The sequence below is a fragment of the Epinephelus fuscoguttatus genome, linkage group LG20 (genome assembly GCF_011397635.1).
Source record: "Epinephelus fuscoguttatus linkage group LG20, E.fuscoguttatus.final_Chr_v1".
Lineage (NCBI taxonomy): Eukaryota > Metazoa > Chordata > Actinopteri > Perciformes > Serranidae > Epinephelus > Epinephelus fuscoguttatus.
The window spans coordinates 5,064,744-5,087,814 of NC_064771.1; the positions used below are offsets into that span (position 1 = coordinate 5,064,744).

Here is a 23,071-nt window from a genome sequence, read left to right on the forward strand (position 1 = left end):
TCTAAGGTCCCATGTACTTCACCGGAAGGGGCGTGACTGTGGCACTCTATTTCTAAAACACATCCGATGACCAAAAAGGAGTAGGGAAAAGGAAATTTTTCTGGACACTTTCTCAGAAAATAAATAAACAAAAAAAGGTCTATCAATTACAGTTACTTATCAACCAATACCTACAGTAACTTCAGAAAGAATCAAGAATCAAGAGCCATACACAGTAATTCACCTTCGACAAGGGGACAGATTTTACCTGACATCATATAGTCTACTTATTCTTTCTTTATACATTTTTTTAAACAAAAAAAAAGTATACAATGAAGTAATTTTGTTGAGAATTCCTGTTTATTGTTTTTTTTTATTTTTAGAAATATAAAAACAAAACATAAACTGTCGTGTTAACAGTTCACCTGTTTTATGTTCTCATTTCTTTTCTTGTGGAATGCTCCTGCCTGTGTTGCTGTTGACAGGGAATAGACAAGTATGTGGTGGAGGATGTGGAGGAGTGTCAGGCTCTCGTTGACCGCTACCCTCGACCCCTTCACATCATCGAGGGCCCCCTGATGAACGGCATGAAGGTGGTGGGAGATCTCTTTGGAGCTGGGAAGATGTTCCTTCCACAGGTAGGATGGTAACTCAGGATTTTTTCTCTCTGTCTACCTGTGGTGCTCAGCTGTTGTTTCTTGGTGCTTGTCACTTTGAACACATAAATGACGACACACCTTGATTGCTAACTGCAAAATTCATATGCATCACTTTTCAACTCTATAACTGGTTCCACACCAAATTTTATTTTTTCCCCCAGTCATGTCCTACCAGAGACTGAGAAGCATTAAGATGAAGTCTATAAAAATAATCAATGTTACATCAGTCAGCAAAAGTGTGTAGCAAAGTGCAAATTTTAGGATGCCATCAATTCCAAGAAAAAAAATATGTATTTCTTTCTGTTTATATTGGATTACAGGGTATTTCAGCCTTTTGAAACAGTAATAAACTTTTAGGTCCTTGTGTGTTTGCAGGTGATAAAGTCGGCTCGTGTTATGAAGAAGGCGGTGGGCTATCTGATTCCTTTCATGGAGAAGGAGAGGGAGGAGATGATGGCATTGTCGGGCTCAACTGAGGAAACGGTCAGTCGCTACTAAATAAGGATGCATTTAGTTGCATTTTATTGCAACTCTCATTTAGACCACAGTGTTCCCACAAAGATCAAAAATTCTTTTCACTGGAGTCCTATATGTAATGTCATAATGCTAGTTCAGTGTATTTTATCTCTGTTGAACCACAAAAATCAATTCATTTATATAGCATTTTTACAAGGATGTCTCAGAAAACAGTTTATAATCACATGCTCTTTTTAACATATCCAAAGGTAAATTACTATAAGAAATCCTGTTGTCAAACATCAGTGTAAGTGAAGTGTAAGTGACGGATTCCTACCAAAGGCTACACAATACTCAAAGGTCCATAATTGTACATATCTGTAACATTTAGTCCTGATAGAGGCATAAAAACTAGCATAAAAATATGAGTAAAGGCCAAAACATACCAGCGGCAAATTGGCGCGCATCAAAAAATATGCCCCTTTTTTGTCTTCAGCTTAATGTGTCTAAAGATGTGACCTTTTTATAGATGAAAGCTTTAAAAAGTGAAAAGGTTGTCCAGATCATATTGTTTGCCCTTGATCAGAGTCCCTTTATTTAGTATGTGTCAATGTAATCAATCCAATATTTCTTTTTATTCAATTTTGTAAAGTTTGATGGCTACATTAAGATTATATAACCTGCATCACAGCCTTTCTTTCATGGTTTCCTATAATAAGCCATAGTGTCCTATTAGATTTGGTATGATATCAATGAAGAGTCGATTGAAAAGGCATTTATTCTAATCCAGCATAAACAAAATACCAGAGTTCAGTCGCAGATTTTAGATGTTAGCTGTGCATTAGAGGTGTGGTTCACCTGTAAGATGGCACTAAGAATTCTGTCTAGTCATAACTGAAACTTGCCGACTGCTGTGTAGTTATTTTGCACTCTGGTTTTGTGGCTGTTCACTCACTCCAAATGCTGGTGGTGTGGAGCGGTTCGAGTGATTTAATGGAGTTCAGTGCACTTAATGCATGAAAATCAATTGGTTCCTTGTAGCCAATATGAAAAGTAAGATAAAGTATTTAGAGTGCCTAAAATCACATGATGACAGACAAACTGAAACATTCAGTTCTCTGGTCCTTCAGCTTCTCTGATGATTTTTCCTTGCTTTGCAGGATCCCTATCAGGGCACCATAGTTCTGGCTACAGTAAAGGGAGATGTGCATGATATTGGCAAGAATATCGTAGGTGTGGTGCTGGGTTGCAACAACTTCAGGTAAAACCCGTTTGCTGAATGACAGTGTGTTGTAAATAGCAGTTAATACGTTTGTCATTGACATTTGAAAAAAGCAGTCAGAATGGAGACTGTAAGTTTATGATTATTGACAATGTGTGATTTAACAAGAGGAGCCTCCATGTTGGAGCTTAAACTGAATTTTAGTATATATGACTGTAATCTCATGAGGACGTGATATTATTTGAAATGATTACCTATTATATATCAAAGAAATGAAAAGAGGAAAGCTTGTCTGAGTGCTTTGATGTCTCTTGCTTTTCAGAGTGATCGACATGGGTGTGATGGTTCCCTGTGATCAGATCCTCAGAGAGGCCATACAACAAAAAGCAGGTACTGTGTACAACACAAATACTGTGCACTCAAGCCAGGGCGTCATTTCAACCCTCACTTCCCTTTTTTGTCTAATCACAGAGAAGCTTCAAGGTGGTCCAAATGTTATGGGGCTCATCTGAGTGGCCTCCAGATATTACTGTGCCTCACAGCACTTAAGCTTCACAGTACAAGCAGAAGCAAGTGATTAACTGGCTTTTGTTGCTCTGGAGGCCGTTGGGATAGTATTGTTTATGAGGAAGACTGCAGACACTACGCAGGGTGGAAAAAAGTCCTCCAACTCCTCTGCATGTTTGCGCAACAAATCCTTGAGCTGTTTCTTGTTTACAGCTGATTTTCCTAAGAAGATGCTTGAAATGATCAACAGTCAAACACAGTAAAAGGACACTGCTCTTAATAATGAATTAAATAAAACACTAAAGGTGAAAGGAGCTGTACATGACATTCACAGCATTAATTCTGTGTCAAAACAGAGGAGCTCCCATTACATTACCCACCAGTGGGAGTATTTATTGGTCTGATGCGGCACAGTTCACTCTGTTAGTTTTACGTTTTCTGCCTCTTGAGCAAAAGTGAATGCCACAGTTCTTTGTCTCTGTTTTCTTTGGTCATATAGCATGAATTTTTTTGTGTCTTTCTACTGCATAGACAGCCCAGTTTTATGTAAAAGCCATCTTTCCAGCACTGAAATACTTATGTAATGAGTCATTGTTGACATTAGAAGTGGTAGTTTGAATTTTTTTATGAAACATTTTTACATACCATAACAATATTTACCAGAAATGATCATCCTAACAAGGAAATCATGGGTGGTTATTGGATTTCATTTTTACTACTTGTACACTTCAACCTGACTTTGCCCTATAGCTGACGTTCCAAATTCTGGCCTATCCAAATATTGCTGTATTAATTGTTATTGTTTTATCAACGCAGCAACAGCAGTAATGTGGGGTGGTTGTTTGCTTTGTTCCTGCAGATATCATTGGTTTGTCTGGTCTCATCACCCCCTCTCTTGATGAGATGATCCATGTGGCCAAAGAGATGGAGAGACTGGGAATGACAACACCACTGCTGATTGGAGGAGCCACCACATCAAAGTAACATAAACACACACACACACACACACACACACACACACACACACACACACACACACACACACATACACACACACAGAAATCCTAGACAAGGCAAAAATATCTGTCTCTGAAAATCAAGAAATTTACGTTAGGTAACAGGTGTTCTCAACTGTTCACTTTTTGGTCAAACACATATCAAATCTTTATGAAGCAAATTGTTGTCATATTTGATTTTGTGTATAGACATGAATACTATGGAAACCAATAAGTGGAATATATATGGTGCAGCAAAACTTTGCAAGCTTGCACTTAGAAAAAAAACCCCAAACTTGTTCACCACTGATGGTCAGAATGTGACTCCAGTGATTTCGGCATGGTCAAACATTACATCAGTCACAAATGACACTACACACACAACCCACTCCTACTGGTTGGTAAATGCACCTCTGTAGAGAGGGGAGGCGTATATATCATGGAAGGTAGCATGATCCACTGTGTTAGGTCCTTCTGATGAAGCTCTCCACTCTAATGTGCAAGAAAGCAGCTCATGATGATGTGCTTCACAGGAGACAAAGCTGGCTACACCCTCTAAAGCCCCACAGAGGATGTTAAATGGTGCTTTAATAATGCTTAGGATCAGAGGAGTATTTGACTCCTAAAACATTACACAAAATAATTTCTATCGTACATGCAGTGGCATGCAAAAGTTTAGGCATCCCTGGTCAAAATTTTTTTCACTGTTAAGAGTGAAGTGCATTAAGTTAAAGACAAAACATGCTTTTCAACATTTTAAGGAAAATCAGTGTATTATTTTGTTTTGTACAATTTCAGAGTGAGAAAAAGGAAAGAAGCACCATGCAAAAGTTTGGGCACCCCAAGATATTTGAGCTCTCAGACAAATTTTTACCAGGGTTTCAGACTGCTTTGCAGGGTGTAAAATTAACACCTGCCAAGCGCCAATGGCGGGTAAAAAATGAGTTTGGCGTGTAAAACAAAAATGCACACCTGCCAGTGGCCAATGGAAAATTTTGAATTGCATGTGGGTTTTTTATGTGCTTTGACTATTTCTGCCAGCTGTGTCCAGGGACGGTTTTTGCTATGGGCAATGTGGGTGACTGCCCAGGGCGCAATCTTTGTGAGCGCCCTCCAAAAAAAAAAAAGAAAAAGAAACAAACAAAAAAAGCAAAACTCGCCAGTTTTCTAGACTACCACTCATTTCCACGTCAAGTTAGTGGAGTGGGCGCTGGGGCGCCCCTATTATCAGGTTGTGGGTTGAACGGGGGTCACAGACAGGAATACGGCGGAGGCTTATAGTGCTCTGCGGCACATAACAGCTTACCAGCAACAGAGAAGTCCGACTCCAGGCCCAGTAATTTCCTCTTTCGTTAGTGTCATGACTGCCCAGTAGTACCTGGACAACTGAGCGGTGGCAGCACACAGGTATGTGGCGTGTCAGAGGAGAAACGAGCCGTTCACATTTCCACAAACCTCACCACACTTTAGGGACTGTTCGTTACTTATGAAGGGACTTCAGGGGAGGAGGGTGGCTGGTTGATTTTTATTTTATTTTTTTTTTATTTTATTTTGATCCCCCCTATGTTAATCACTTATTGATGCTGTTTTTGAAGTATGAATAAGTCAATAAGTAATTTATTCCATTGAAATATCATTGATGTATTATAGAAAAGTGATTTATCTTTTTATAAATGACAAAAGGCACATCTGCCTCATTTTTGCCGTGGTATCCTGATACTACTACTGCAGCCTTTGCCGCAAGCACGCCAAAGAAACACAGAGGACAGGGTTGGATTTTCATACTAAAAACGTAAGGTAATTAATTTTCGTCAAATAAGGCACAATTTTTTTTATTTGGCTGGTGAAAAATATGTTTGGCCAGTAAATTTTTGGAGGTCACTAGCCAGTGGCAGATGAGGTAAAATGTTAATTTTATGCCCTGCTGCTTTGGGCTTGTGTTGCAGCCAGTGGCACAGGGAAGATTTCACAGGTAGAGGGAAGAATGGATTCAGTGGATGGACAATCATGGACAGTCATCCTAAACAATCCACATTGGACTATTTAAAGAGGCACAAGCTCAAAGTATTGCCATGGCCCTCACAGTCCCCCATCCTAAACATCATTAAAAAAAATTAGTGGCTAGACCTCAAAGAGCAGTGCCTGCAAGACGGCCCAAGAATCTCACAGAACTAGAAGCATTTAGCAGAAAGAATGGTTGAAAATCATCCAAACAAGAACTAAAAGACTCGTAGCTGCTTAAGTGGTTAGAAGCTGTGATATTTGCCAAAGGGGGCGCTACTAAGTACTGACAATGCAGGGTCCCCAAACTTTTGCTGAGGACCTTTTTCCTTTTTTTGTTATTTTGAAAATGTAAAAGATTGAAATTAAAAGGTAATCTTGGAAATGTGTCATCTTTAGCTTTTTGCCTTTTGGAAATCAGGTCATGTTTTACTTGCTTAGCTATTGACAATAAACAAAAGTTTGACCAGGGGTGCTCAGACTTTTTCATGCAACTGTCTAATGGCTGTATTTCTTAAAATGTAATTAGTTATTGTAAGTAGTATCTTCCCTGCTCACCATAAGATGTTGTTATTTTGCAGTAATTTGTGTGTTGTATGTTTGGTAGGACACATACAGCAGTGAAGATTGCCCCTCGCTACAGCTCTCCTGTTGTCCATGTTCTGGATGCCTCCAGGAGTGTGGTGGTGGTAAGACATCACTTGAACTTTTATTGGGCCTAGAGTATCACTGTCAATTTTTAACTCTAGCATTAATGTGATATGAATAGATTTTGTTTCAGTAACATGCTACACAGATATCAAGTCAAGATAAGTCAAGTCACATTTATTTTTACAGCAGGCATAAATTGATGAGCTAATGGTCTTTTCAGATTTTTCCTACATTGTCCACATGCTCACTGAATACACACTGAAGAGAAGTTAATTTTGGAGTAATGCGTTCACACCCGTTGGTTTGAATTAACACTTTGTCTGCATCTGAACAAACTGGAGTTGATTAAACCTCAAAAAAGTGCATTTCAGTAATCTAGTAAAAATAAATGCATGAACCAGCTTTTCTGAATCAACCTGTGACCGGAAGCAAAATCCCCTGTTTATCTTAATAATAGTGTGATGATACAGAACAATTCAACAGCCTAGACCTTTTAAAATAAATGGATCGCCATGGACACAGGGAGGGTCAGGGAGAGGATATGAGATAAACATAATATAGTACTATAATGCTTTACTTTTGTAATCCCCCCAGCACTGATGATGACATGCAAAGCCTGAGAATTGTTAACTAGCATTTGCATGTGCCTCCACTAAGGCTGTATGATGCTTTACATTTAATTTTTTTGTTACATATCAGATAAAGTCAAAGTTTTAATCTGTACCTTGGTGCAATTTCACTCACCAAGTAAGGCCAGTAGTTCATGAGAAAATATTTTTAAATTACAGTAAAAAATCCCCAACAAAAACATGTTCCTTTGCAGCAGTCATAAAATGGATTCACATTTTATTAAATTCTGAATCAGAAATTCATCTAACCAACTAACCAACAGAGGAAAGTAAAAAGAGAACCTCCTTGGGAGGAAATAATCTCTTATTATACAAGATGGGCAGAGAGATGATGTTAGTTAGATGTTTGGGCCTCTGTTTGATTAGTCTAAGCCTGAGTGTATTGTCTCTTTTTTTCCATCTGTTAGTGCTCGCAGCTCCTGGATGAGGCCATGAGGGAGGAGTACTTTGATGACCTGAAAGAGGAGTATGAGGATATCAGGCAGGAGCACTATGACTCCCTGAAGGTAAGAATGGCTGGTAGAAACACGTAATGAGGTAGGCACTACAGGAGGTTTCTCTCTAGTTCCGGGTCCAGTGACCCACATAGGCAACCGTCTTTGAGATCAGCACTGCATCCACGTGTCATCTAAATACAGGCTGTACGAGTCAGCAGCCTACAGGCTCATGAAAACACACCTGAGCCCCTGCACATGGCTGCAGTAGGGGAAAAAATCATTTAAAGTTTTCTAAGGTCTCTCCTGCAATTTCAATCTACCTCATTTGTCTAGTTTGTTTCTAAAGTCAAATAGATATCAAATTTAATGTCCTTTTGCAAAAGAAATGAAAAGTAGGTGTTATGCATGCTGGATAAAAAAAGGTAGATGTGCTTCTGGAAGACGCAAGGTCGTAGAAGCTCCTGAAGATACACAACAACCTAAACACACAACCTGACAACCGTAGCGTCACTGAGCTATCTCACGTTACAGCTCAGCCGAGGACATCATTAATGATGACATCTCACTCTGTCACGAGCATGAGCCTCTCATCCATGAGTAGATACACACTTCCTTCTGCACAGTGATACAGTTAGCAGGTGTAGTTCAGTGGAAGTCAAGAGGCAATCTCATAAAGTTAAATGACATTTAGAAGTGTTTCTTCTATATTGTAACTTACTTTATCTATATTTTTGATCCATCAGATTTTATCAGATTTGCAGAAGTTAGTTTGTTTTTGTAACAAAGAATATTTTCCCAATCATCCTGTCACAGGAAAATAGCAATTGCAGAAATAATTTAAATATCCAAACTGCCATGACATACTGTAAGTGTTCCATATGAGTGAATCTAAAATTTAGACCCCCGCTGTATGTCCTTGTCATTCTTATGGATCTCATATAGCTGTGCATTTTTCTCTGTTATGATAATCTTATTTTTCACAATTGGATGGATATCTGTAAGCTCTTCATTTTATGTTAGGCATATTGAGTTTCCTTTGATATGTGTAATTTAAATAAAATTGCCTTGCTTTCCTCTTCATCTTCTCTCTCCCTGTGTTGCCTCAGGATCGTCAGTATCTATCTCTTTCCCAGGCCAGAGCGAAGGCTTTACATGTAGACTGGCTCTCTCTGCCCACACCAGGTAAGTTAGCATCAATTCTAAAGTCATTAAAGCAAAACCCTACCACAGATACACTGATACAGTATCTGTCATGAGTACAAATATCATGTAGCCTCAATAAGGTGCTGGAACAAGCAGATACAGAGGACACCTTTGGAGGTGTCTCCCATTGTGAACTTGGGATTTCCAGCCCATACTCAGATGCAGATGTTTCATTCATGTATATATCTGAATGTAGATCTGTAGATTTGTTTTTTCATAGCTTTGGTACTTTCAATACTATAATTAACAGAAATTGTATTATTTTAAGCATGTGGTATCTGAATAGTATCACTACTTTTGACAACTTTTGTGAAAACTGTTGTTTATTTTCTGTATGAAAACTGAAGTAAGCCTGTTTTTTGTTGCTGTTTTTATTGTGGTCTCCTCTTTGACTACACTTACTGTTTTAATTCTGGAAGCCTAACCAGGGACAGGGGTTGCAAATTAGCCATGGCTAGAAACCTGAATGCATTGCATCTACTTTGTATTTTAAACATTAAGCAATGTCTCATGCATTTGTTTTTGTCAAAAAAACAAGTAAATCAAATATGGACCTTAAAAGCCAAGCCCGCTCTCTCTTTGTCTTTGCGTTTCAGTGCGTCCTCAGATCCTGGGCACCCATGTGTTTGAGTGGTACGACCTGAACAGTCTGCTGGACTTCATTGACTGGAAGCCTTTCTTTGATGTGTGGCAGCTGAGAGGGAAATACCCCAACAGAGGTTACCCCAAGATCTTCAATGACAAGACTGTTGGTACGAGCTCTTTCCTGATTCCTCAGAAATCACCCCACAAACATCTATCCTGCTACGTGGTGACTCAAATCTGGCTCACACATTTTATTTTTGTAAACAGATGTCAATACACAGTTTTGTAAATACTAATTAGCAAGAAGAAAACCTCTGTTGTTGAAGATAATTCAGTACTGTGCTAAATTGTCTTTCCGTCTGGTTTATTGCAACAAAATATTCAAGTTGTCATTGTTAAAAATCTTACTCTTCTTACGACTGTCACCACAGCGAATCATCTGCCTCCATCTAAGCCTATCTTCTGCATCCTCTTCTCACACCAACTGACTTCATGTCCGCTTTCGCTACATCCATAAATCTCCTCTTTGGTCTTCCTCTAGGCCTCTTGCCTGGCAGTTCCAATCTCAGCATCCTTCTACTGATATATTCACTATCCCTCCTCTGAACATGTCCAAACCATCTCAGTCTGGCCTCTCTGACTTTATCTTTAAAACTTCTAACATGAGCTGACCCTCTGATGTACTCATTCCTGATCCTATCTATCCATCCATCTTCATCTCTGCTACCTCCAGCCTCCTGTCTTTCCCTCAGTATCACTGTCTCTAAACCAATTGTCATTGTTAAAAATAACATTTATTTGGCTCATATTTGAACATTCATATTATTCACAAAAAGAAAGAGAAAAAATCTGCCTTGTGGATCAACATTATAAAATAGATATTATTGTAACATGTTACTGGATGTTAACTAAGCTACACTGATACAATACAGTGTCACTTACGAAAAAATTAGTATATTCCAGCCTTGCTGTCACAGAAGTCAAACCATGTCTGACCTGACTGTAACATTTGTTCTGTGCAGGTTCGGAGGCTCGGCGAGTCTTCGATGATGCCCAGCGGCTGCTCCATCAGATGATTGACAGCCATAGTCTGCAGGGGCGGGGCCTGGTGGGGTTCTGGCGTGCCCAGAGTGATGGTGATGACATTAATTTATACAACCATGATGTCACAGTACGCAGTGACACCAAGCCCATCGGCACATTCCATGGCTTACGGCAACAGGTGAGTTTTATTAACAGCTGCTGTCTATTTCATGTCATTGCTTTAAGTTCAGTATCTGTCATAGACAGGTACTCACATCCACCATAGCAGCAGCCTTAATTGGTGGTTGTAATGTTGTGGAATACTCTGCTGTGAAATGTCTGTCCTTCACTGTAAAGTCTATTAGGGATGCATGATTTATCGGCCACACATTGCCATTGGCAAAAGGAATGACATTTACCGACAGAGACCAGTGTTTTTGTGTTGCGCCACATCAATTTTTTGTAGCCTAAAAAGTAGGGCTCCAGATTAATTCTGTGTTTCATTTACTTCAGAAGTAGGAGGTCAGAGCTGGGAATGACATCACACCCGAGTTGATCGCGTTCCAGTACAACAAGTCAGAAAACTTTGACCACACCTGACAGGCTTACAGATAGGCTAGCAAGACGTTGAAAACGACAAGCGACTGGAATAGTTTCAAAACTGGTATTTGGGACAGCTCTTTTGTATATAGTATAGTATTATTTATTTTTTAATAAAAGATGTTTTTTAATGTAATAAAGGGTTGAATGACTTTAAAACAGTTATGTGTTTACAATGAAGATTTCTTTTTTCCCTGACACAAAATAATAACAGAAACAAAAACATTGGTATCAGCTTCTGCCCAAAAGGAAACAAGGGAAATCTCTGAAAATATAATTGATGGAAACTAACAGTATTATCATAAATCTTTTCTTTCTGCATAATTGTACACTACCCTGGGCCTACTGAGAACCCATTTTTTTGTTAAATAGTCTAAAATATTGAGGAGTGCTGCCTTACTATGTGGATTGCATCAGCTAGATGATGTGTGGTGCCTACATCTTTGCCAGATGTAATACTTCAGATTTTATTAATATCTTCTTATCCAGATTCTGAATGTGACCTTAAAGATGGAGTCAGAAATGGATGGTAGCACAGTAACAGCAACACATTTCTGTGTGTGTGTGCTCTGCAGGTGGAGAAGGACAGCTCTAGTTCAGAGCCCTACCTGTGTTTGTCAGACTTTGTGGCCCCTATAGACAGCGGTGTGACAGACTACATCGGTGTGTTTGCTGTGGGTGTATTTGGAGCTGAGGAGCTGAGTCAGCAGTTCCAGGCTCAGGGAGACGACTACAACAGCATCATGGTCAAAGCCCTGGCTGACCGACTGGCTGAGGTACAGTATGGACGGTTTCCTAACACCATCACAGCTAGTATTGCATCACTGGTGCTGAATGGCATGTTAACTGATGCTGCCATGGTGTTTCTCTGGTTTCTGCTCCAACCTACTGTCCGTCCTCCAGGCCTTTGCTGAGGAGCTCCATGCTCGTGTGCGTAAGGAGCTGTGGGGTTACAGTAGGGAGGAGGCACTGCAGGCCTCAGACCTCCACAAAATTCGATACCAGGGGATCAGACCTGCAGCCGGCTACCCCAGCCAGCCTGACCACACGGAGAAGACCACAATGTGGAGCCTGGCTGGGATCCAGGAGAAGACTGGTGAGAGCATCGAGAGAGAGAGAGTCACTGTTGTAACTGCAGCTGAAAGGCTCCCAATACTGTTATAGTTTTTTCACATGAGACGCAGACGATATTTTCTTAGTAGCTGTAAAACCGCATAAAATGAAATCACATTTATTTTTTCTTCCATTTTATACATATACATGCAGCAGGTCACTGATCAGATTTCTACCCTACCCCTGACCTTACATTGGAAACATGGCTGGCTTATTGTAACTGTTGCAGTTATAGAAGACACTGTGTACCATACACTAGAAAACTATGGAGACGTTGTGAAAGCATTGAAGTCTGATACGCTCTCAAATCTAAAGACAATGTGAGATTTTAGTCACACACTTTAAGATTTTGCAAAGACTGGGTCACTATTTGCAAGACTACAACTAGATTCATTTGGAGATTATTCCCCATCCTGCTCCTGGTGGATTAATATTATGCTGGACTGCCTTTCAGAAATATTAGCAATTCCTTATATGCCTGCAAAAACATATATCTCTAGAAACACAAGATAAAAGGCGTCATATGTTAAAAGTATTCTTGTCAGTTCGTCATCACTATAATCCATAAAGACAAATTGTATTTGACTTTTTTGGATTTTGTCGTCTCAACTCTCTACCATCCTCTGCAGGTTAGCTTCAATGTTTTAGTGAGAGGAGACCATGGGCATGAGAGACAAACCGTTTCAAAGACAAAGATTTCTCACTAAAATAAGTGCTGATTTTTGGATCAGATGTACACACCAAATTAAACAGAGACTCTTGTTAATTCCACAACTCCACCAGTTTCTCCTCCTTTTCCACAGTACAGGAGAACAGAGACTTGTCCACGTTCTTGTGCCTCCCCAGAGTCCTCTGAGTTTACTGTCTACCTGCTTTGCTGCTGCAGTGCTGGAGACAGTGCAGCTATTGGTTGACAGTGTTCATGTCATTAAACGTCACTATTTGCATGAGCCAAGACCAAAAACTTAAAAATATAAAACATATTAAACGTTTAAGTTTGACAGAACGTCAGAAGACTGACTTAAGACAGCTTTGACAGAGTTTCATAACCACCTTACGTCAGTTGATCAAGATCATGGGATTGCAGCACACCTCGAGCAAAACTTTCAGGATTTTATTCTGACTATTTTAAACAGTGAAGTCACTTAAAAAGTAGTTTGACTTATGGCTGATATTTATGGCTGGCATGTGCTTTTTTCAGGTTTCGCATTGCCTTGACAACCTTCACTAATAAAAGAGGATAACCTGTATAACAGTTGAGAGGCAAAACCCAGTGTGAAATAAGTCTATGGAAACAAACAAGAAGTCCTAACCTCAGAACAGGAGATTTTACTACTTTTACTTTTAGGTGAATACTAGTCCTATGTTTTTTGTAATCATTAAATTATAACTGTACATGTTAGAGGAGGAGAAAAATAAATTGTGAGGTGGAATATGAGAGGCAGACACATTTGTGTCAGTAAATGGAATAACAAAACCCATTAATTCATAATTTAAAGACTAAATAAGGAAATGGAATCCTTCATTAGGTCTATTTATGGTGTGCATTAACTGTGAGTGTATTTATGGATCAAGTAAATGCACATTTAATTAATCAATTTATAATAACATTTTTAGAATTCATTCATTAATGGACTGTTACTTGAGAACTTAAGCCTTGAAGGTCCATTGTGTAGGATTTAGAGGGATATACTGGCATAAATGGAATATAATAAGTATGTTTTTCCTTAGTGTATAATCACCTGAAAATAAGAATCTTTTTTATTACCATAGAATGAGCCGTTTATATCTACATAGGGAGCGGGTCTTTGTTTATGTAGAACGCCATGTTGCACTACCGTGTTTCTGCTGTAGCCCAGAACAGACACCCCAAACACTGGCTCCAGATAGGGCCATTCACTTTTTCTTATTATTTTTTTTCGTGGTCTAAAGCGTCAGGAAAACACTGATTCATAAAGTGAAACTGCTTTATTCAGTGTTAATACCATCACCTGGAGGAGACCCCTAAAGATAATTCGGCTCCTCGTAAAAACCTCCGGAACAATGAACACCGAAGGAATTCTAACTGGGAGAAGTTTCTGCTAGTTGCAATGTGTAATCCTCACCACTAGATGTCACTAAGTCTCCCTAAATCAGACACACTGAACCTTTAATACTTTTCTCACACAGTCCAACCTTCATAAACAGCAGTTGTAGCTGGGTACGACTAAAACTAGGACTGAATGTTCACAATAGGGCATTATAGCAATTGCACATTTTGATTCAATATTAATTTAACAATCTAAATTGACTATGCCAAAAATGTATATTTTTGTAGATAGAGGTCTGGCCAGGAGACTCAGTCACACTCACCACACTGATGTGTGTTACCACAAAAAAAATATTCCAATGCATATAATGCACATGCAGCTTATATCTGAGTGCACACACTGGAAATCTGTAGAGTTTCAGATGTGAAAATGTAAATGTGTCTGCTTGGCTGAGCCAGCATTAGCACAGAGAGATGTATTATGGCTGACAAATACCTTGTCTCTATCTGAAGGCAGGGTGTACAGTACACTGTATATCAGTTTGGCATGGTATCTCCTTAACTATCAGTCAATCTGTCTGTTCAGTTCTCCTCAGATCTTTGCATCTTGTCAGGCTCAGCCAAGCTGCTGCCAGACTCATCATACTGTCTCTAGTGATCATAACAACACTGACAAAGTCCAATTTGATATACATACTGGGGGAGGGGCTCAGGATGTGATGTTGGACCTCATCCCAGTGTAGTCCAGATGGAAAGTAAAGGTTTGCATCTACATGTAGGTTTGTTGATTTGGAGCCACATTATAAATAATAAGAATCTCAGTTTGACTTTTTCTCATTTATTTTATATTAGCAGTGGATCAAATGACTAATGTGAAAGGGGTGGCTCTTAGAGAGGAACCCAAAAAGAATGTTCGTGGACTGCAGAGTTCCCCTCAGCTCTGCAGAGCTTTGTAGCTCATTGTTTTAGTTTTACAGTCTGTAGTCTGCTGTTCAGGCTTTGCAGCTGTTAACAGTGGAAAACAGAACAAAGAGGAGAGTGAATAATGGACTTACATTTATCAGGTGGCCACAAATCCAATTCTGCATGAACGCATATGTTTCTGTTGAATATGTAGATAGGCAACTGTTTGCTACATAGAAAGAGATCTATATACCATAACTACAAATATACCTCATCAAATCAAACTTATCCTTGCCTTGCACCTTGTCTTGTTAAACAAACTACTAAACAAAGCTCATCCAGGGAAAAAGTGCTGTCTGCCCTTAAATTATAAGCCACAGTTACCAGCCAAAGTTTGTTTACTTTGTGTCTTGGTGTCCCTGTCAGCTCAGCTGTCAATCAAACACATTCACCACTCTGCCCACGCAGAGGTTCAGAGGCTAAAGTAGCATTTATGATGTTTACCCCAAGGCCTGTTTTCCTGAACAGTAAATTTCAAAATCACTTTGCAGGTTTGTATTTATTTATTTATTTATTTATTTTTTTTTTTTTTTTGCACATAGCACTGCTGCGACAGAGGTTGAAAGTTTTGTAAAGGTAAAGTAAAGTTCCACTGATTGTCACACACCTGAGTGTGTGAAATTTGTTCTCCGCATTTGACCCATCCCCTGAGGGAGCGGTGAGCAGCAGCGGTGCCGCACTCGGGAATCATGTGGTGATCTAACCCCCCAATTCCAACCCCTGATGCTGAGTGGAGGGAGGCAGGGAGGCAATGGGTCCCATTTTTACAGTCTTTGGTATGATCGAACCCACGACCTCCCAGTCTCAGGGCGGACACTCTACCACTAGGCCACTGAGCTGTAGCACAAAACACAAAACAAGTGTAAAAGTATCAAGCAAGTCCACTGTAGTTTAAGGCAATACAAATTCTGTGTTGGGGTGGGGAGAGTTTATAAAGTCATTTTCACTGACCCTTCAAATGAGTAGGCTATGGTACTGAAAAAATGCAGACATTGTTTTAAATAACTTGAATGCAGGAGGGTGCTCAGGATCCTAAAACTAGGGATAGAAATTCATCAATTGATAAATAAGTTATACGTAGCATTGACAGAGAAAGAGCCTTTGTTCGATCATGAAGTCCTGTGTTACTTTAAAATCTCTCGTATTGAAGCCCCGAGTTCGACATTTTGGCTATTGCCATCTTGGATTTTTGGAGCCAGAAACGACCATGACAGGAGGAGCTAACCCTACGCTAGCTGCTAGCTTAATTAGCACAGTACATATAAGATGGTTAACTGTGATAATGCTAATGCTAAGTTTTGTTAGGGAAAACAGGCTTAAAACAATTTCAACGAAGTCTACTTGCCCCCCCAAAAAAGCCATCCCGTGCACAGTTGTCATGAATGTTAAAATAAGCTATAGAGACGGAAACTGTTTTTTGTTCAAGGCTGTAAACGTGTTTATTTCTGCTGTAAAGTTGGGCACTTTAACATGGGGGTCTACAGGAATTGACTCGCTCTTAGAGTCAGCCTTAAGCTGACATTAGAGGAACTGCAGTTTTTGGCGCTTCAGTGTTGTCTTCATTTTTCAGCCCCAGAAGTTGCTGCTTCATATGAACTACACTGCAGACTTGATTCTAATCTGACAGTGCAAACAGAGTGACAGCTGACTGATATGACCGGCTCCAATGTGGGCTGAATGTGCGCCAAAAGGTGCGTGTTACAGTATATAGCCTACATCTGGTGTATGAAATGTCTGTATTGCACAGCACTGCTGCAGTATTGTAAACACATCAGTCAGCCTCAATCAGGCACCATCTCACCCACATATAATTCTCACCTGCATACAATAGACTACAACTATCAAGTAGAGTAGCGATGTGCTATTGATTCCGGTCCCACACAAGCAAGCACACACACACTCTCACCTCAAACGAATAAGTGGCTCTGTCTGACACACGCACGTGGTTATGGCTTGGCTGGCTGTGCACCTGCAACAAGGGGAACCCTTTTGCATGTCATCCTGCTTTATCAAACAGAACTCTCTCCATAGAAGCATAACAATAAAAAAAGAGTTAAATGTACCTAATGAATCTTCCAGGCAGCCTGAAGGCAGACACTGCACAGCTCAGTCCACAGAGAACTCTCACTCTGTTTCTCTGTTTCTCTCTCTATTCGTGTCTCTGCCCATCTCTGTTTTTATGCTGGCATGTGTGCATGTGCGTTGTAAGCAACAGTGGAGAGATGATATGAAACAAGGGGGAGAGAGATGTAACAAAGCAGAAAAGGGACAATCATTTTAAAGGTATATAAGCAAATGAGACTACAAAAGGCTCAAAAGAGTTGTCAGATGAAATACATAAAAGAAATTTAGACTTTCAGACTTTTTTTAAGGCTGATAAGCAAATTTAGGTTATTCAGATTTTACAAGTGTAAAAAATAAAACCCTGACCTGCTTTTATGTTATTTTACTGCATGTGTGCTCTTTGACATTTTGTGTGCATGTATGTTAGTTATCATGTGGATATTTGTTTTCTTAGCTGTATGCATATGTAAATAATAACTCTGTGTGTGTGTGTGTGTGTGTGTGTGTGTGTGTGTGTTGTCTGTGTGTAGGTATCTGTCTGACAGAGTCCCTGGCCATGACGCCTGCTGCCTCAGTGTCTGGACTTTACTTCTCCAACCCTCAGGCCTCTTACTTCGCTGTGGGAAAGATCACCAAGGAGCAGGTACAGAAAACCATTCACATCTTTAACTCCTATAATGAACTAGAGAAAATGTTTTTAATGTTAATATCCTGTTAGTGTTGGAACTCCCAAATACTGTGCCATCACATAGGGTGCTCAAACTGTTGGTGATTTGTCAGCTCTCAGCTGAAAAGTAGAATTACCACTGGTTTGCGACTTGTGTTACAACTGAATGACACATCTATTCCTTTTTATTTGGAGAACTCTGGACAGGACTCACAGACTGATATAAAAAAAAACATGCAATAAAAGCCAGGAGAAAGACATTATGATATTAATGTAACTTTAAATGAATATTTTACCCACAAAATGACAGACCATTACCCATGACGTTACGTTGATGCTTCCAGGGTGAATGAAGAATCCAGAAAAGGGGAACATTCTTCATGAATTTAAGTAATCAGGCTCCACATTTAACAGCAGCAAACTGTATCAAATATCTGTTCACAAACTCTCATGCATTATAATCCATGTCTCATTTATCCAGTTGTATACTCAGTACTTCCTAAATGCATGTCTTTTTGCTAAAATGTTATAATGTGAAACACTTACGCGTATGAGTAGCATTGTAGTAAGAATGCATGTGTATAGAAGTACTGAGCATACGACTGCATAAATGAGACACAGACATTGTCCTACAGGGCCATTACGAATCGCAACAAAGCCATTTCTGTATTTTAACACAGAAACAAACAATCACAGCATCATTCCGCTCCAGTGTGTGATTTGAGACAGCATGCCTGCATCACAAAAGCAAAAGAGATGTGATGGGCATAAGATGTAACACATCGTTGTTGGTCTCTAGTGTAACATATAACACACATGTCGGCAATGCTTTCTAACAGTAACAAAAGCGTTACCATGACAATAACAATCATTTAATATCCCTGTTAAATGGTGGCTGATCTTGTCCTCTGCTCAGAGTGTAAGGAGCTCCGGCATCTTATTGTTTTCCCAATTTGCAGACATTTTCAGCTGCTGTTCTCTGAGTTAGCTGCTAACTGCTATTACCTACTTTTTAAACCTCCCACGGTGGGTCACACACATAACACATAGTCAAAACGTTACATCTCTGCCACCCATGATCCCGTCCTGCTAGGTGTCCTGTTTATATAGACATCCCTTCGGCGCCATTACTGCTTCCGATGCTAGCTTAAAGGTGAGACAACTCTGTTTCCCGATTCTGTAATTGTCCCTTTTACACAGCAGGGGTGAGACGGCATAACAGTGTGACATTCCCGTCTTGAAGAGGGGTTTTGCAGGGGCTTATATCTCTGGTTCTGCTGCATCGATTTTGATTTTCTTTTTGAAACTGTCCATATTTTAGTTGCACCATGTTATAGCAGTGCAGTGCTAAATCACTGGAGTACTCTTTTAAGTCACGAGTCATATAACAAAACAAAGTTTCCAAACTGGGATTTTGGTTTAAGTTCTAACAAATATCTTGTTGGAGTTTTGTTACAGAGAGGACTCAGCACACAAAATCAGATTGAACTTGTATTTTCTGTGCTCTTGTCTTCAGGTGGAGGAATATGCCAGGAGGAAAGAGTTGTGTGTGGAGGAGGTGGAGAGATGGCTGGCTCCGGTACTGGGTTATGACAGTGAGGCGTAGAGTGTGATCACTCAGAGGGATCAGAGCAGGGCACAGCGCACACACAGTCAGGTTTACAGTCCAACCATTCCACTGTAGCTCTCAGAGGTTCTCACTGTGGCTGCTTACAAAGGGATTCACTGACATCCCATATTATACTTGTGAAAACACACTAAGTCTTATCATTTTACTTAATATTTTTTACAGTACATTTCAGAACGGTTAAACTAGGTTTTTTAGGCCCTCTGTCTCTGCAGGTTTTGTGTATTCTGTGAAACACTACGCATACACATACATTGTATGTAATGATACAATCATCATTCCTTGATCATTCTATCAAGTCTCCAAATGGAGAGAAGTAATCTGTTGCTGCTACATAACAGTCATGTGTGTCTTAAGTAGTGCTGTACAATCAAGCTTAAATGATCATCACTATTTTTGCTTTATGTTGAGATCATTATTATTTTAGCAGTGGTTGCTGGGCAGGGTTTCTGTCAAAGCCAATCAATACTTTAAATGGGCATTTTAAATATTTTTGAATCTGAGTCCTCGTATTATATAATTGTAAAATACTTGAGTACTTGCAAAAAAAATATAATTAATAATTGCAAGAATAGAATGTAAATTGGCCAACAACAGAAAACAAGTGCAAATTGAAATCAATTAATTGAGTAACCAGGCTTTAGTTACCCTATAAAACCATAAATTCAAAGTTAATGTGAGAAAAATCAGCAAACTTTCTGTTGCTGCTATTACACAGGTTAGCAGCGGCACTGAAGGACCAGAGGGTCCAGAAGTGCTCTCCTCCCAGTCACCTCAGCGTCTGCCTGGTTAGCTCAAGCTAACACAACAGCAGTGGCTACCATCCCGACAGGGACACTGAAATGGCTCACATCTGTCATTATAACCATTAGGTAATGTTAGCAGTGTGATGCTAACAGTGCGTGTGCGTATGTGTGTGTGTGTGTGTGTGTGTGTGTGTGTGTGTGTGTGTGTGTGCGCGCGTGCGCGCGCAGGTGGACTCTCACTAGCTGTGCCTGCATGGAGCTCACACTCCTGCAGCAGTAGTCTCCTAGTGTCTCATAAGTAGGAGGTGAGGAGGCGCTGAGCAAAGCAGTGCACACGGCTCTACAGTGTAATAAGATATGAAGTAATTTTAATTACAGCAGCAAGTAAACTATATGTTAAATAAATACAAAATTGAGTAGTTAAGTGAGTAATTAAATGCCCATCCCTAAATACCTGTGCCAACATGATTACTCACTGTCAGTGGTACTTTAAATTGTTCTTGCTTTTTTTTTTTTTTTTTTTTCAATTTACTAAAATGAGAGAGGAATAACTCAGTATTTTGGAAAATGTGCTGGGGGTTTTTCTGAAAGAAAAATAAGAAGGCTAACTATTTTCCCCTGTTTCCAGTCTTTATGCTAAGCTAAGCTAACCATGTGCAGACTCAAGCTCTATAATAAACACACAGACATGAGACTGATATCAATATTTCCATCTTACTCTAGCAAAGGAGGTGAATAAGTGTATTTCCCCAAATGTTGAACTATTCTTTTAGTGCAAACAGCTTAGGAAGACATTAACTTAAGGGGGAAAAAAAGGTAATAATTAAAATTCAGGAAATTACTGATCAAAGAATCAGTAAAACAGACAAAAAATCTGTTCTTACTTTAAGTGCCAACTGCCAATACATGACAGTTTTCAACTACAGTTCTATACTTGGTGGCACAGACCAATTCAGTAAACAGCCCAATGTATAATGAAAATTCATAATGTTATAATCTTTAATTTAAACCAAAGTGGATATGTAAAAGCAGATTCATTTTATTACACCAGTACATTTAACCTGAGACAAATGTTGTTTACAAGTTTTAGATTTGTATATGGAAGTGAAAGTTTAGGTGTTTGCATCCAGATTGTATTTATTTCAGGTTTTTTTGTTTTGTTTTGTTTTGTTTTTTTGTTTTTTTTTCCCCCTTCAGATTTTTAATTATTTTATTGTTCCTTGTTTAAAAGTTTTAATATCATCAACATTTGCATGGAGGCTGGAGTGAACTATTTTAATGGTTACACATTCAGGGGTTTAGAGTAATAAAGTTTTATTTAATGGTACAATTAGTGTGGCTGAAAAGTGAAGCCAATGCACAATTGCCTTAAAACTGTATTCTATCTAATGGCCAGCAGGGGGCAACTCCGCTTGTTGTTAAATTAAGTCTGGTTGTATTTAGATTTATGAGAAAATGACCCTGCTTTTGACTTTATTTATTACCTCCGTAAACATTTCCCTAATGAGGTTATGGTATAAATCACGAGCTCAAGTTTTAAGCGTGTGGCTATCTTGTGATTGACAAGTTGCTACCATGGCAACGTCCACAAATTCTCTGTCAGATTCCCCCCTCGCTCTTCCACAGCTCCACCCATTCATACAAATATGGTCAGTTCTGCTTTAGAAAATCCAAGATTGCAGTGGCCTAAATGCCAGACTCAAGGCTTCAAAACAGTAGTCCGCAAATCGATGGATGACGTCACGATGGCTACGTCCACATCTTTTATACAGTCCGTGCTTTTCACACAGCCAGGTACGACCACTTCTCCATCAGCATTTTACCAGGTATTATCAGAGGCATATCCTATGTGTACAACATATCTACTCATTCCATGATCCTGAAAAAATCTCCACATGAGACAAAGTGCCTGGTTGAAATTTAAATCAGGTTTCCATAAGATGCTGGCTGAATGCATTTCACACGTGTCTTAAAAGCCCTGATGTGCTGCAGTGGCTGATCTCAGTTTATCAGTTTTATTTTCTTGTATTGCAGGCTCTGGATAAATTATGGTGGCATTGCAAACACTGTAAAATGGGAGAGATAGAACTGTATATTTTGTTTTGTTGTTGAAAATAAATAATTTCAACATATGCTCTGTTTGTTTTTCACTGAGTTTACATCTGCAGTCCGCCTTTAAGAAAAAATAGTATTTTATTTAGGGTCAGTTAACTGATTTTACACAAAAATGTAAGTTCAGTTGTCACATGAGGTACTGTACCACTTGACCTGTGTAAACAGGTGTACATTTTCTGAAACTGGTCAAGCTTTGTCAAGTCTAGAAAAATAGTATTGTCGTAATGATGTGAGTAATCTGAGGTCATCTCAGATTGGGTTTTGAGACTGCAAATTTATAACAGATTCTATGTCACAGATGGAGTCTGAACAATGTGGGCATTTATCTGACAGAAGGGGCCTTAAAAAGCTATTGGTTGTATTATGGGGAGTGTGGGACACTGCAAATTTGGAGGTTGACCCATATAAAGCAACAGTAAGCACTTTTACCTTCTGTTTTTATGTCACAGCCCATTTGCCAGGAGAAAATGTTGGCATTGTATGTTTCTGCAAAACACATATGTTACATTTGCACAATTAATATGCATCATATCAGTGTTTTTAAAGTGACATAGAATATGAGCTGACTTTGTCATCAGGGGGAGGAGAGGATGCTGGATGGCTTGACACCTGGGCAAAACAATTGCTGAGCTGCAGACCACTGTGTGAGACCAACAAACAACAAAACTGGTCATTTTCTAACAAGTCACGCTGTGTTCCCAGTGGATTTTTAGCCACCAAACATGGTCATTTTTTAGCGACCTGTTGCTGTTTTTACACCAGGGATATTGCCACAAAAAGCAGTTGTTTTTTTATGGAGA

General features: G+C 39.4%; 1 protein-coding gene across 1 annotated transcript in view; it reads left to right on the forward strand.

Moving 5' to 3' along the window:
* Nucleotides 1-22,232, forward strand: part of mtr (5-methyltetrahydrofolate-homocysteine methyltransferase) — a 42,581-nt gene extending 20,349 nt beyond the window's left edge. The window contains exons 20-33 of the mRNA XM_049563569.1: nucleotides 465-617; nucleotides 1,014-1,121; nucleotides 2,255-2,355; nucleotides 2,639-2,706; nucleotides 3,683-3,803; nucleotides 6,427-6,508; nucleotides 7,507-7,605; nucleotides 8,643-8,718; nucleotides 9,336-9,491; nucleotides 10,347-10,546; nucleotides 11,523-11,723; nucleotides 11,851-12,043; nucleotides 17,647-17,759; nucleotides 19,300-22,232. Of these exons, the coding sequence (XP_049419526.1) occupies nucleotides 465-617; nucleotides 1,014-1,121; nucleotides 2,255-2,355; nucleotides 2,639-2,706; nucleotides 3,683-3,803; nucleotides 6,427-6,508; nucleotides 7,507-7,605; nucleotides 8,643-8,718; nucleotides 9,336-9,491; nucleotides 10,347-10,546; nucleotides 11,523-11,723; nucleotides 11,851-12,043; nucleotides 17,647-17,759; nucleotides 19,300-19,389 (1,761 nt within the window). The 3' untranslated portion in view covers nucleotides 19,390-22,232. The remainder of the gene's footprint in view (nucleotides 1-464; nucleotides 618-1,013; nucleotides 1,122-2,254; nucleotides 2,356-2,638; nucleotides 2,707-3,682; nucleotides 3,804-6,426; nucleotides 6,509-7,506; nucleotides 7,606-8,642; nucleotides 8,719-9,335; nucleotides 9,492-10,346; nucleotides 10,547-11,522; nucleotides 11,724-11,850; nucleotides 12,044-17,646; nucleotides 17,760-19,299) is intronic.
* The last annotated feature ends 839 nt before the right edge of the window (nucleotides 22,233-23,071 follow it).